At 43.2% G+C, this 15,373-nt stretch overlaps 1 protein-coding gene across 1 annotated transcript in view; it reads right to left on the bottom strand.

The window, feature by feature from the left end:
- Positions 1-687: 687 nt before the first annotated feature.
- Positions 688-15,373, bottom strand: part of cttnbp2nlb (CTTNBP2 N-terminal like b) — a 77,340-nt gene continuing 62,654 nt past the window's right edge. Inside the window, exons 4-5 of the mRNA XM_078242037.1 lie at positions 11,490-11,597; positions 688-3,967 (exon numbers count right to left, since the gene is read on the bottom strand). Coding sequence (XP_078098163.1) covers positions 2,246-3,967; positions 11,490-11,597 — 1,830 coding nt within the window. The 3' untranslated portion in view covers positions 688-2,245. The remainder of the gene's footprint in view (positions 3,968-11,489; positions 11,598-15,373) is intronic.

Here is a 15,373-nt window from a genome sequence, read left to right as displayed (position 1 = left end):
GGTAAAGGGGGAAATGCCGGTAAGTTTGGGCGTGCAGCCCATTAAGTCAATTTGAATGCATGCAAATGCATTTAAATTGACGTCGTGCCCGTTTTGAGCGCGGTCCCAATCGCGTCCATTTTCAGGCCTTTGTAAAGGGGGAATCGGTGCGGATGTAGTCGCGGATCACGCTATTCGTCTCACGCCCAACTTTACCAAGTTTTTGTGCCCGAAAATGGGCGCAACGCAATGGTAAAATCGGGCGCTTAGAGTATGCAAATTAATACCCAACTTGAAGTACACTATTTTAGGACAAAAATTATGTAATCTGACTCTGAAATTATTCAAATTCTGGTTTACATATTCTCAACTATGGTTGCAAAGACCAATTACTTTCTTGCAATGGGAAAAGAAAGCAATAAGGTAAGGTATCCTGGGACACTTTAATGAAGCTTTAACCTCAGTTGTATAGAAAATAGTAGAGATCCAGGAACAACCTTTTGACTAACTGAGAAGTGCATCGTGTAGGAAGACCCTAAGCAGATAGATATACTGTACATGTTTTTTACGGGTGAGGTCCTGAAAGGAGCTTTTAAGAATGAGTGTAAAAACATAAAGACATAATTATAAATTCAATGAAAAAAGACATACATTACGGGTGGGATTTTCCAGGCTCACTAGCCCTGAAACCGGAAAATCCCACCCAAGGTCAACAGACTTTCCCATGGTCCTCCTCCCCGCCCCTCCGCTTCGATTCCTGTGGCAGGCGGGATGGTAAAATTCACCCCTACATCTTTTTACCTCATATGTACAATATGCTTTGCACATACTATCGATTCATTGCCCATCATGCTCTTGTCTTGTTTAGTTTGGTTAGAAGCAGGTGATTTCTTTTAAACAGGTCACTGACGGTTTTGTATTGGCTACAAATGATTGCACAAAACCCGTATGGCAAAGATTTGCCACTGGACGTAGCCAGAAACATAACTGAATTATGATGCATTGTCTGGTGTGTGTAAACAATATTCTTTTGGTCAGCAACCAGTTTGACTGTGTTACTTACAAATTAAGGAACCATTTGCAACTATGCCTGATATATTAACTGCACCTTCTAATATCACAATGCAGACATTTGGCAATTAAGAAACTCAAATTGAAGGAATGCTGCATTGAAAGACAAACACCAGAGCACAAATTACTAATAGTCCAAATCCCAGATGTAAAATAAACACTTCACCGCTGCCCTTTTAGAAGCACTCCCAGGAGTATCTTCGATAACTACATAGATAATGCAGTTTAAAATAAAAATTAATTCAAGCCTCCATGGAGCACATCATACTGCATTTAAAGCCCTGGAATGCAGTCATAAGTTAGATGCAAAGAAAATACATTCCTTAAATACTGCCAGGATAATTATTTTCTAAATCATTATTGCAATACACTATTTAAGTGGTTGAGCTAATCTATAGTTAGGTGACAGGGAAAAAGGTCCTGTGCCCTTTACATTGGACAGAAGGAGTTCTCCAGACCTATTGACATCGACTGTTTTACCTCCCTCCCCTCAATTTGTTGTTACAACATCGAAGTAGTTTTCAGAAGATTGTCGTAGCAGCCAATGGTGAACACTACTACGTCGATGGGACTTCTCAGCACAGTGAATACCCACTGCACACAAGTTGTAATGCATGTTTTGGGCTCCCAAATGCATCTAAGCATATTTGCTAATTATGTTCCTTCCCATGCGTTATAACCTCCTCCCATCCCTCTCCCCAATATGTGCCAGTTTTGCCAAGTATATTAACACAATAATAACTCTACAAGTTACAGGCAGTGTTTGTCACTGGTTTATGCTGAATGAACATGTGAAATCCCATTTTTCATACACTTTGGAAGTTCTTTTTCTTTTGGCAAATTAATTTTGTGATTCCTTTTATAATTATGATTCAATAAGAAAGTATTTTACTCTATGGGATTTCAAGATTTTTAACTGATGTTTTTACTCCGCAATAGTTAATTTTTCCCCATGTAAGCCATAAACCAGTGGCCTTGACATTAGTACTAAAGGTCATATATAAAACAGTCATTAACATACACAAATAAGAATCTAAAATAATTTCTGAAGTTGAGAAAATGTATAGCAAGGTGGATATTGTACAAATACAAAATGTCCCATAAATAAATAATAAACTGTGTTGCAATTAAGAAACTTCATATATCTGCAGTCAAAAGAAAGAAAAGCATAACTCACATTTCATTTCTAGACAGATTAACTACTAGTTGGTAGAAGTATATCAATCTCTTTACTGGATGGCGTAATCAAACTGTTGTTCATGCCACAGGTGTTTGGCAAGTCCATTGTGGTGCCACAAACATCTGTGGAAACTGTCGAAAGCTTCAGGGAAGCTATAGGATTTGGCTCATTCGGTAGTGTCCCCACTGGTACTGTACCCTCAGTCCCTTCTTCAGAGCCCATTGTTGCACCTCGTTCCACAGAAGATTTAGATGCAACTTCCTCATGATTCCCTGTTTCACGCCAGTTAAAAAAACGTTGAGGTTGGACAGAATTGGAAGCACTTGGCTCGTTTTTGGCAGAGAGTCCAGCTTGGGAAGGTCCACTGTCTGCAGCTGCTCTGCCCAGCGGATGTGGTGATGCAGGCGACTGTGCAAGGCCAGGTTTTTTAGGAGGAATGGGTGGAGGATTTCCTCGGTCTACTCTTGATATTGTTGGCGATTTTATCCCAGGTGCCAATGGACCTTGTGGACTTGAGACTTTACTCGAAGTTGGTGAGTGACTGGCATCACCAGTTGGCGTTTTTGGTGAACTACCCAACTGACGATAGTCAGTGCCAAAGGGGGAATTATTTGCAGTTTTAAGAGTTCCTGGCTGGCTTGTGAACCTAGAAAGGACTTGGGTCACCGTATTTCGAGCCAACTGTTTGGCAGCTGAACTATCTGAGGTAGTGGGTGACAGATCCCTTGGGGGGGGACTCTGCAAGACACCGGTCTGCTGATCTTGCTCTGCTTGAGCTTGGAATTTAAACCGAGCAGCGTGAAACCTTTGATTCAACCCCGCTTGGTAAGATGACTGGAAGCTGCTGCTGGGGCTCGTCGAACTAGTGAGCCGCTTAGTCAACACAGGTGACGAGCACGGTGAAGACGACACAGAGGAAGCAGCAGAAGAGTTTACGGTGTTGCAAGGAGAAAGTGAGGTTCCACCTGTGAAATGAGGTGCAGCGCAAGAGGCCACATTAGCACTTCCATTTTCAACAATGTGTCCCGGAGATGGAGGAGCCGGTTTGTTTTCAGCTGAGAAAAAACTAAATGCCCCATTCCCATCGGTAGATTGACCATCACCATTATTAGCCATAAATGTGGTGCAATGTCCATTTAGCTGTGGAATGAGTACAGAGGGTGCTGATGATGTGCCATGTCTCTCTTTTACATCACTTTCATTTGACACTTTCATAGGGGAGCTATCAGTTTGGCATGGAGGGGACACCGACTTGCTTTTATTAGACCCAGCCTCTACTGGAAGGGTTACCAGTGATTTTGGTTCAGTTGCTACTACTTTACTGGAGTTTTCTGTTCCATTTCTAAGCTCTTCAATAACTTGTTTTAAATGTTCCACTTCCTCATTGAGGGCCCGCGCCCGGTTTTCTTCCCGGTTGAGCCTTGCCCGCAGCTGCTCCTTCTCCGTGTCGAACTCGGAGAGCTGTTTCTCCATTTGGGCCTCCCTCTGTAAGGCCCGCCTCTTCTCGGTGGTCAACTCCTTTTCCTGCTCGCTGCTTCTGGCCATCTCCTTCTCCAGCTTCAGTTTCAACTCCGCAGTTTTCTGCACTTCCTCTGCTGCCTTATTGGTTGCCTTTTTGCATTCTTTCATCAGGACCGTGGTTAGCTGTTTGTGCCGTGTGCGTTCCTCCTCCAACTGTGTTGACAGCTTCTTCTGTTCCTTCTCCATCTTCTTCACCTGCGATTTTTCAAATTCCAGCTGAAAGGGTGAATTTTGGGGCAGAAGCAGAACAAAACGTAAATATTATGCTTCAATAATTTATCTGCATTCCTCCCAATGAAAAGAATGCATCATTCATATTTAAATTGGCACTGTTAGCAGAAGTTCTGCACCACTGCCAGGAATGAAGTTCAAAGCAGTGCGGCCTTCCTGCTACTTATCGCAAGGCCACTGTTTAATATACATCCACAGCTGTATCTTTTTGCTCATCTGCTGCTGACCCCATTTCACAGGCAGCTTGAGGCTTTGACAGCTGCCACAAACTAAGATAGAGGACAGAAACAGCTGGGTTTGAAGTTTAATACAACACAAATTAAAATGTAGTATCGTTTTGTTAAATGAAAAAAAATGTAGCTTTTTGAAAAAGAAGTCTCTCTTCCCCAAGATGTTTCATATTTTTTGCTGTTTCATGTTTGATGCCCCATTTGTGGTTATGTTGGCTTATTGACATTTGAAACGAGTGCTGGACATCTTGATCTTAAATTGAATATTTGCAAGGAAGAAAAATGCGTAATAAAATGGTAATGAATCTTTAATCAAACTTTAAAGCAAGATTTAAAGCTGGTCATGGCGACACAAGCAGACAAGGCACCTGCTACATACAACATGAGAAGAGTTAGACACGTGACAGGTTGCAAGACGACCATAAAATTAATAGGGATGCATATATTATTCTAGACATCATTAACAACTTAAACAAGTTCCTCCTTTAGCCCTCCCTGAAAACGCACGAGTTCTGGCAACTAAATGGTGGGGCGGCACGATGGTTAGCACTGCTGCCTCACAGTGCCAGGGTTCAATTCCGGCCTCGGGTCACTGTGTGGAGTTTGCACGTTCTCCCCGTGTCTGCATGGGTTTCCTCCCATAGTCCAAAGATGTGCAGGTCAGGTTGATAGGCCATGCTAAATTGACCCTAGTGTCAGGGGGATTAGTGGGAATAGGGCCTGGGTGGGATTGTGGTTGGTGCAGACTCGATGCGCTGAATGGCCTCCTTCTGCACTGTAGGGATTCTATGGATTTAAATTCACGCATGCACAACACACTAATGTTAAAATTATATTTACATTTTGGAATGGTTACGGAATCTGACCCTTACTACAAATAAGTTGGTTCGACACCAATGATGACGAGAAAATTTACTTCACCAATTCCACTGAAAGAGTACAGGAGCATTGAACAGACTCTAGGGCTGCATCACACCAGCAGGTGTCTCAGCGTCAACCCAATTCACAAAAGACTCAGCGAGGAGGCGTTTCTTTTCTTACTCAATGAATAATCAGTTGTCCCACAGTAGATTCCCAGACTCTTGGAACTGTTAGTTGCATAGCAACTAGCTTGAGATCCAAAACAATTACATCACACAGCTTCGTGGCATAGCAATAAGATGCACATAACATCCAGCAGATTCAGGCAAAGAACGGTTCTGCGGGGCAAAGGCTTTCTTCGGGGATATACTTTTGGGTCATTTTGATTTTTTTTCCCAAAAAGCAAAAGACACCAAAGCTGAACAATGATGTCTACTCCAAAGTAACTCCTCTTTGTAAAAAATAAACAGATAGCTACTTAAAGGTCTCTGCCCTCCCTCTGCCTTTCTCCAGAAACACCTCCACACCTATACAACCATCTACTGAAAGATGTAAAACTGTGGCCCTGGAGAACTCGCCCTTCAATTCCTCTTTCTTGCAGCAACAACTCGTGTTTGTACTGCAGTTTTAAAGTAGTAAAACAGCACAAGGCTCTTCACAGGGGTGTTACAAAACAAATCAAAATAAGGAGATATTAGGGCAGATTTCATGAAGTTTGATCAAAGAATAGGTTGAAGAGGAGTCTTAAAGGAGGACACAGAGTGAGAGAAAGAGAGAGGGACAGAGAGACAGGTGCTGGGAGGTTTAGGGAAAAAATTCAGGAGACTAGGGCTTTGGCAGCTGAAGGCACAGCTACCAATGGTGCAGCATTTAAAATCGGGCATGCCCAAGAGGCCACAGAAGGCCTTACCTTCACAAAGCTGAAGACAAATTGTTGAGCACTCATTAAAGGTGCAAGTGCGGTTAAAGTTGGTTATAGGGAAAACCAATAGTGTTTTAGGTTAAGTTGCAAAGATCAAGTATGTTGTGTGATTTCAAGAAGAAATCAGATATAGCTCTTGGGGCTAAAAGGATCGAGGGAGATGGGGAGGGGAGGGGGAGAGGCAGGATCAGGATATTGAATTTTATGAGCAGCCACGATCAGAACAAATGGTGGAGCAGGCTCGAAGAGCCGAATGGCCTTCTCCTGCTTCTAGTTTCCATGTTTCTATGTAAGTATAAAACTATTATTCAGGCTACACAAGGCTTTGGTACATCTACATGAAGAACTGTGCCCAGTTACATACAAACCTCGTATTGGTAAATGATGTTGTGGTCTAGAGATCATGCAAAGTGACATCTAGCCTTATGGTCTGCAGTTGTGAGATTAGGCTCCGAGAGTCAGAGCTATCTCGACAAACACAGGCTTAGGGAGGACTTGATTGAAGTTTTTAAAACAAAATTTAATGCAATTTGATTGGGTAGGCTATTTGAGATGGATGGGATAAAAAGACTTAATAGAATGGATATGAAATTGAAGTATACAAAAGGTTAAATTAGATACCAAGTAGTATTTTCCTTCCAGCAGTCATCGTTCTCAGACAGACAAGACGTACATCGGGGGGGGGGGGGAGTAAAGGGGTTGGGTACTGATTGACTCCAGCCCTTCAAAGGAAAACTTGATGAGTTCCAGAAGGAGGAAAAATTGCAATTATGAGGGATTACCAATAACTATGGTCTCATAGAGCTCTGTTTGACTGACCAAGAATCAGGGAAATTTATTTTTAGCAAACCATTTCCTGCATTTTCCACAAGGTCTTTTTAACCTCACTCTATATCTTTCTGTGGTTAAAAAGTTTGTCAGTAGCGTTTGTCAGTCATATATAACGTTTAAATGGGTTTGGTAGCCATTTTGTGTGTTTGTACGTAATGGACTTATGCAGATTACAAGTTTTCTTTATAAGGGAATTTGATAAGTTTTTTTCAAAAACTGTAAAGGCAATATGTAGGTAACAACACTTTGTGTATGGTAGTCAGAAATAAAGCAATTAGCAGAAGCAAAATTTACAGAACCAAGAAGACATGCCCTTTCATTTGTATCACTGGTCTATTTAAAAATTTCCCAAGAGTCATATTGGACTCAAAACATTAACTCTGTTTCTCTCTCCGCAGTTGCTACCAGACTTGCTGAATCTTTTCCAGCACTTTGTTTTTATTTAAAAGCTTGACATCCTATCCAATCTTGAGCTTCCATGTTCTCCTTCGAGATCAACTCCTACACCATTACATCGTCCGCCTCCACCCACCTGCTCTGAAATGCTCATTCATGACTTTCGCATCTCCAGGCAAGACTATACTAATGTTCTCCTGTCCAGTCTCCAATCTTCCAAGCTTCGTAAACTTCAGCTCATCCAAAACTCTGCTGCCCCTTTTCTAATCCACTACAAGTGTTGGCTCATCCATTAGGTGCACTTGCTGACCAATTAGATCCTGGTCATCCAATGCTGCTGATGTAAAATGATAACCTTCATGACCTCTCTATTTCTGGACTTTCCTCCAGCCCTAATTGAGCCCTACAAAAAAGTCTGTTCCTGTTTCCGAACTCACGCATCCCTTCCATCCACGGCCCCACAACTGCCCTCAGTTACCTGGGATCCACGCTCTGGAATTATTTTCCTAAATCCCTTTACCTCTTCAGGTCCTTCTCCTCTCCATTCAGGTCCTTTATAAAATCAATCTATTTGACCAGTCTTTTGGTGACCCTGCAAATAACTACCTCTTTGGCTTGGTGGCCATTTATAAAGTGCTTGGGCCATTTTTCACAAAATTTACATCAATGTAAATTGTGGTTTGTGCCATAGTGAAGGTCCTTGATCTGTTTTTGATGTTTGTTGAACTGATCAGCAACATCTTATACCTAAACTATCTTTAATTTTCCACACATCTTGCACATAATGTGGCTCAGTGTACCAAATCTATAAACTATAGGTTGAATATAGCTGTCCAGATTTATCTTCAGGTAGTCACACAGATGGAATGCTATGTTTGTGGCACAACAAATTGCTAGTACGAAGCTTGTAACTTACAAGACCTTTCCTTTGGTGCTTTTGGATTCCAGTTGTTGTTTTCCTCTTCTCCAACCGGCAAGTGATTAGAAAGATAAATGGAATGTTAGCCTTAGGGAAGTCTTGCTAGAACTGTATCGGTTGTTGGTGAGACCACAACTAGAATACTGTACACCATTTGATCGCCTTACTTAAGACCGGTCTAATAGTATTGGAAGCAGTTCAGGGAAAGTCCAAAAGGCTGGTTCTGGATAATGGGATTGTCTTATGAGGAAAGGTTCAAGAGTTTGGGCCTATAATCATATTGTGTGCAGTTTGGTGTCCTTAGCTGATGGATGTCCTTGCTATAGAGGGAGTGCAGCAGAGGTTTACCAGGCTGATTCCTGAGATGGCAGGTTTGTCATGTGAGGAGAGACTAAGTCGGTTAGAGGAGTGAGAGGGGATCTCATAGAAAATTATAAAATTCTAATAGGGTTAGACATGGTAGATTCAGAAAGAATGTTCCCAATGGTGGGGGGAGTCCAGAACTAGGGGTCATAGTTTGAGGATAAAGAGTGAACTTTCTAGAATTGTACTGAAGAGAGGTGGCAGTTTTTCAAGGAATGTCTGTCTAGAGTTCTACAGGACAACGTTCCGAGCAGACAGGGAGGTGTTGGTAGGTTAAAGGAATCGTGGCGCACGAAAGCTGTGTGGGACCTAGTCGAGAAGAAAAAGAAAGCGTACAAAAGGTTCAGAGAGCTTGGCGAAGATAGGGATCTAGATGAGTATAAGGCTTGTAGGAAGGCTTGTAGGAAGGGACTAAAGAAGGAAATTAGGAGAGCCAGAAGCGGTCACGAGAAGGCCTTGGCAGGTAGGATTAAGGAAAACCCTAAGGCGTTCTATAAATATGTGAAGAGTAAAAGGATGAGACGTGAAGGAATAGGGCCTATAAAAGGCGAAGGCGGGAAAATCAGTACGGAACCAGTAGAAATGGCAGAGGTGCTTAATGAGTATTTTGCCTCGGTTTTCACAGAGGAGAAGGACCTGTGTGGATGTACTGCGGGCTTGCGGTGGACTGAAAAGATTGAGTATGTGGACTTTAACAAAGTGGTTGTGCTGGAATCTTTGAATGGCATCAAGATAGATAAGTTACCGGGTCCGGATGGGATGTACCCCAGGTTACTGTGGGAGACGAGAGAAGAGATTGCAGAGCCTCTGGCGATGATCTTTGCGTCGTCGATGGAGACGGGAGAGGTGCCAGAGGATTACGGATGTGGTTCCTATTTTCAAGAAGGGGAATAGGGATAGCCCAGGAAATTACCGACCGGTGAGTCTAACCTCAGTGGTTGGTAAGCTGATGGAGAAGATCCTGAGGGACAAGATTTATGAGCATTTAGAGAGGTTTAGTATGCTCAAGAATACTCAGCATGGCTTTGTCAAAGGCAGATCATGCCTTATGAGCCTGGTGGAGTTCTTCGAAAATGTGAGTAAACACATTGACGAAGAGAAAGCGGTAGATGTGGTTTATATTGATTTTAGCAAGGCGTTCGATAAGGTCCCCCGTGCAAGGCTTCTAGAAAAAGTGAGAGGGCATGGGATCCAAGGTGCTGCTGCCCTGTGGATCCAGAACTGGCTTGCCCAAAGGAGGCAGCGAGTGTGTATAGATGGGTCTTTTTCTAAATGGAGGTCGGTCACCAGTGGTGTGCCCCAGGGATCTGTTCTGGGTCCCTTGCTGTTTGTCATTTTCATAAATGACCTGGATGAAATCATAGAAACCCTACAGTACAGAAAGAGGCCATTCGGCCCATCGAGTCTGCACCGACCACAATCCCACCCAGGCCCTACCCCCATATCCCTACATATTTTACCCGCTAATCCCTCTAATCTACGCATCTGAGGACACTAAGGGGCAATTTTAGCATGGCCAATCAACCTAACCCGCACATCTTTGGACTGTGGGAGGGAACCGGAGCACCCGGAGGAAACCCACGCAGACACGAGGAGAATGTGCAAACTCCACACAGACAGTGACCCAAGCCGGGAATCGAACCCAGGTCCCTGGAGCTGTGAAGCAGCAGTGCTAACCACTGTGCTACTGTGCCGCCCATGAGGAAGTGGAGGGATGGGTTGGTAAGTTTGCCGATGACACGAAGGTTGGTGGGGTTGTGGATAGTCTGGAGGGATGTCAGAAGTTACAGAGGGACATAGATAGGATGCAAGACTGGGCGGAGAAGTGGCAGATGGACTTCAACCCAGATAAATGTGTAGTGGTCCATTTTGGCAGGTCAAATGGGATGAAGGGTACAATATTAAGGGAAAGACTCTTAGTACTGTAGAGGGTCAGAAGGACCTTGGGGTCCGGGTCCATAGGACTCTAAAATCGGCCCCGCAGGTGGAGGAGGTGGTTAAGAAGGCATATGGTGTGCTGGCCTTTATCAATCGAGGGATTGAGTTTAGGAGTCTGGGGATAATGATGCAGCTATAGAAGACCCTCGTCAGACCCCACTTGGAGTACTGTGCTCAGTTCTGATCGCTTCATTACAGGAAGGATGTGGAAATGATTGAAAGGGTGCAGAGGCGATTTACAAGGATGTTGCCTGGATTGAGTGGCATGCCTTATGAGGATAGGCTGAGGGAGCTCGGTCTTTTCTCCTTGGAGCGACGTAGGATGAGAGGAGACCTAATAGAGGTATATAAGATGTTGAGAGGCATAGATCGGGTGGACTCTCAGAGGCTTTTTCCCAGGGTGGAAATGGTTGCTACGAGAGGACACAGGTTTAAGGTGCTGGGGGTTAGGTACAGGGGAAATATTAGGGGGAAGTTTTTCACACAGAGGGTGGTGGGCGAGTGGAATCGGCTGCTGTCAGTGGTGGTGGAGGCAAACTCAATAGGGTCTTTTAAGAGACTCCTGGATGAGTACATGGGACTTAATAGGATGGAGGGTTATAGGTAGGCCTAGAAGGTAGGGATATGTTCGGCACAACTTGTGGTGCCGAAGGGCCTGTTTTGTGCTGTAGTTTTTCTATGTTTCTAATTGAGGTGAGGAGACATTTCTTCATCCAGAGGGTGGTGAATATGTGGAATTCACTACCACAGAAAGTAGTTGAGGCCAAAACATTGTCTGCTTTCAAGAAGAAATTCGATATAGCTCTTGGGGCAAAAGGGATCAAGGGATATGGGGGGGGAAAGGGGGAAAATCAGGATATTGAATTCGATGATCAGCCATGATCAAAATGAATGGCAGAGCAGGTTCGAAGGGCCGAATGGCCTACTCCTGTTTCTGGTTTCTATGTTTCCATGAATCTGCTCTTCCTCAAAAATGCAAGGGAAATGGATAGGTTTGTTCAAATAGGAATCATACAAAGGAGACACATTGGCAAAGAGTCTTCATACCTGTTGAGTGAGTCGCTCACGTTCTTTCTCCAGCATGTAGGTCACATCATCCCCTTCGGCTGTGTCCTGGGCATGTCGTCGCCTCTCTTCTTCTAGGTCCAGAATAACCTACAAAAAACATCCACCTCAGTCATCAAAAACAACAGAGCTCTTGAAAACTTTCCAGATGTATTATTGTTGTTGCTTGCATTTTCTTAAATATCCTTGTTGACTATTATATGTCTTCAGCCAAATTCTATAGAAATTTTGTGTTGACAATTTTACATCTAATCATATAATTTTTTTTTACAGTTCAGGATGATGACAACACAGATAATCGTGTCCGTCCTGGCTGTCTGCAAAAACAACTCATCTAGTCCCACTCCGTGTCTTTTTCCTGTAGCCCTGAAACGTTTCCCCTCGGATAATTATCTGATTCCCTTTGTGCATTCCAGATCCTAACTGCTGGCTGCATTAAAAAACAACATTCTCATGTCACCCTTACTTCTTTTGCCTTCCTTAAATCTGTGTTCCCTGGTTCTGGATCCTTCTATCAACCAGAATATTTTCTCTCTATCTACTCTGTACAAACCCACATGATTATGAACGGTTTCCTGAATCTCCTCTCAATCTTCTCTTCCCTAAGGAGAACAGCCTCAGCTTCTCCAATCTATCCGTGTAGCTGAAGATCCTCAACCCCGGAGCCACTCTTGTTAATCTTTTCTGAACCCTATTTAATTACTCCCTAAAGTGTGCCGCCCAGATTTAGCACCATACTCCAGATGGGGTGGAACCAGTATTTCTTTTCTTTGCAAAAATATACTTTATTCATGTAAAATCTGAAGGACACATTACAAAACATTTCAATTTATTCCAACAGTAAAGCGCACTGACATTCACATTTTCTCCAAAGCTCAAGATGCACTCCGAGGTGTTTCAGTTCAGTAATGACAAAATTACATATTTCAATATTTTCATTACAAAGAGCAAAATTCTTTAACTATATATATCGGCCATGTTGCACTCTGAGGTGCTTCAATACATTTGCATAGATTTATGATTAAGCACACAGTCTGAGGGGCCTTTAGCAGGTTACCAGCTCCTCGGTGTGCCTTGGCTGAAAGGTCTTACACAGTAGCCTTTTCCCATTGTCCCTTGGCGACGGCTACCCAAGCTTGAGTGCATTCCTCAGCATGTCATCCTGGAACTTGGAATGTGCCAGCCTGCAAAACTCAGTCGAAGACAATTCTTTGCCCTGGAAGATCGACAAGTTTTGGGCAGATCAAAGAGCCTCTTTCACTGAGTTGGTGATCTTCCAGCAGCAGTTGATGTTTGTCTCGGTGTGTGCCCCGGGAATAGCCCGTAGAGCACAGAGTCCTGCCGCACAGAGCTGCTCGAGATAAACCTTGACAAATACTACTGCATCTCTCTCCAGACCTTCTTTGCAAAGGCACATTCTGGAAGGTGCGACCATCTCTTCACCCTCCGCGCAGCCACTTTGAGGGCAACGTGCGGTGGTGTAGATACCTCGGCCGTGCATATAGGATCTGACAGTGAGTGCCCTTCTTACCATTAGTCAAACTAGTTCTTGGTGCTTGTTTGAAAGTTCTGGTGATGAGGCATTCTGCCAAATGACTGACAGGCTGCTCAGAGAACCATCCGACAGGATCCATCATCTCCTTTTCCCTCAGGGCCTCGAGGTCACATACGTGCAGACCGCTGCTTGATCGCCTTGTCGTCAAAGGTGTTTTTCTGAACAAATTTTTCCATGAGGGACAGGAGATACGGCACAGTCCAACTAATAGGAACGCTCTGCAGCAATGTGGCCAGACCCATCCTCTGCAACACCAGGGACAGGTAGAACCTCAGCACTTAGAGACATTTGGTGTTTGCAAACCAAGCATCTGCGCACAGCCTGACACAGTATTTTATGCACATTTATTTCATCTGAAATGCTGATTCCACAATTTCCTCTCTACCATGGTTCTCAAAACAGGAATATTCATACTCCCCTAAATCCTCATCACAATGAGCGGTAAGAAGCATTTTAAAATAAGAAAATTTAACATGTATTTAGTGCTTTTCATGACCTCAGGATATCCCAAAGCAGGTTACTGCTAACAAAGTATTTTTGAAGTGTTGTCATTGCTATATCAGAAACACAGAAATAAATATGCGCACAGCAAGGTCCCATAAACAGCACTTTGATAATGATGGGATAATATGATGTAACGTTGGCTGTAATGATTCTAATAGGTTGTGTTAAATTAGACACTTGTGGGGCGCTTCGCTTTTACGTTTTTCTGCAAATTTAGAAGACATACTCAAGTTAGCAACTACGTATCATTGAATAGATGATAGAATTCCTGGAGTGCAGAAGGAGGCCATTCAGCCCATCGAGTTTGCACCGACCCTCTGACAGAGCATCTTACTCAGTTTCATCCCCTGCCCTATCCCCGTAACACCATGCATTTACACTGCTAATCCGCCTAACCTACACATTTTGGGACACTATGGGAAAATTTACCATACCACAGACAGTCACCCAAGGCTGCAGGCAGCAATGCTAACCATCATGGCGCCATCTGACTGGAATCAGATCCTGTTGTGTGCTTGCCTTCAGCAAACATTTAGTACTGAAATTCTCCTCTTCACCTTCCGTCCAGTGCAGAGAAATGATCAGAAACAAGAACTGCAAGCTGGCTTTCCAAGGTTTGATGCAGGGACACAGTTCCGCTTAACGTCCCGGATTGTCAGTGGGACATCCTTCTGCATCAGTGTAACATTTTTCCATTTCCCACACGAGTTACTTTCTCCGACTGAGTTTGCCGTTTGAGTGCTAACTAGGCCCAGATTTTGTTATCACTGTTTATCTCATCAGTTTTAAGGCTAGGTTCCAGCGATGAAAGGCCAGTGTTTAATTTACTGCAACATCCTTCCCATGCTTATCCTTCTTTGCTTGAAATATCCCTCCAAAGGAGTTGAGTTCCATAACTACTCTTTGTTGTCAGCTGCTTGTACTAAACTTTACAACCAACTAAAAATGGAAGTTTAAAAAAAAAACTAATTTTTATTGAACAAATGTTCCTTCTGCCCTATCAGCGCTGCATTTTTCAGTGTTGGAGGAATGGAGCTGGGCTATTCTGGTCACAAGCTGTTTCACAGCTGTGGGACAATGACCTACGTGATAGACTTAAACTACCCAGCTGGGTTAGAGATTGCAACATTTCTGCTCACCCAAAAAAGTTAAAAATAAAAATGACAATCTAAATTTAAGCAAAATACTCAATTTAACCATTGGGTTATGGCGTTACAAAATGTATGTATGAACTATTGTATACACATCCAGAAGCTATGCTCAAAATTTATTCTATGCAAATTGACATCAAACAGCATTAAAGACAAATATATAGCAAACATATCATTAGTTCAGAATACCACATACATGTCATTAGTGCCTTATTTAACTCTTAGAATACTCCTAATTAGCTGACAATTTGTGTCAGATAATATTAGGCTAAATTTAAAATAAGTCTAATATTTAAGTTTTTTTAAAATGTTTCTAAAATAAAACCAGTTATGCGCGGTGATAGTCACCGACGATTCTAATGTAACTGTGTTGCTGGAGGGTGGTGGTGAAGAATACAAGGCTATGTCAAAGGTCTGTCATAGTGAAATCACAATCTAAATGGGGAGTTAGCTGGACAGCAACGCCAACAGCACAGGTCCCCATACCGACCGAGGTTATTCATGAAGGCCCGCCTTCTCAACCTTGCCCCTCGCTTGAGGTGCAGTTAAATCACCACCAGTCAGCTGTCCCTCTCAAAGGCGAGAGCAGCCTATGAAAAAAAATAAAATCCCTTCCCGGCCTTTTGACTAAGATCAAGTGTCAGATCAAGCCGAAG

The sequence above is a fragment of the Mustelus asterias genome, chromosome 25 (genome assembly GCF_964213995.1).
Source record: "Mustelus asterias chromosome 25, sMusAst1.hap1.1, whole genome shotgun sequence".
Taxonomy (NCBI): Eukaryota; Metazoa; Chordata; class Chondrichthyes; order Carcharhiniformes; family Triakidae; genus Mustelus; species Mustelus asterias.
Note: the sequence above shows the minus strand (reverse complement) of the source record. Positions and strands in the feature narration are given on the sequence as shown.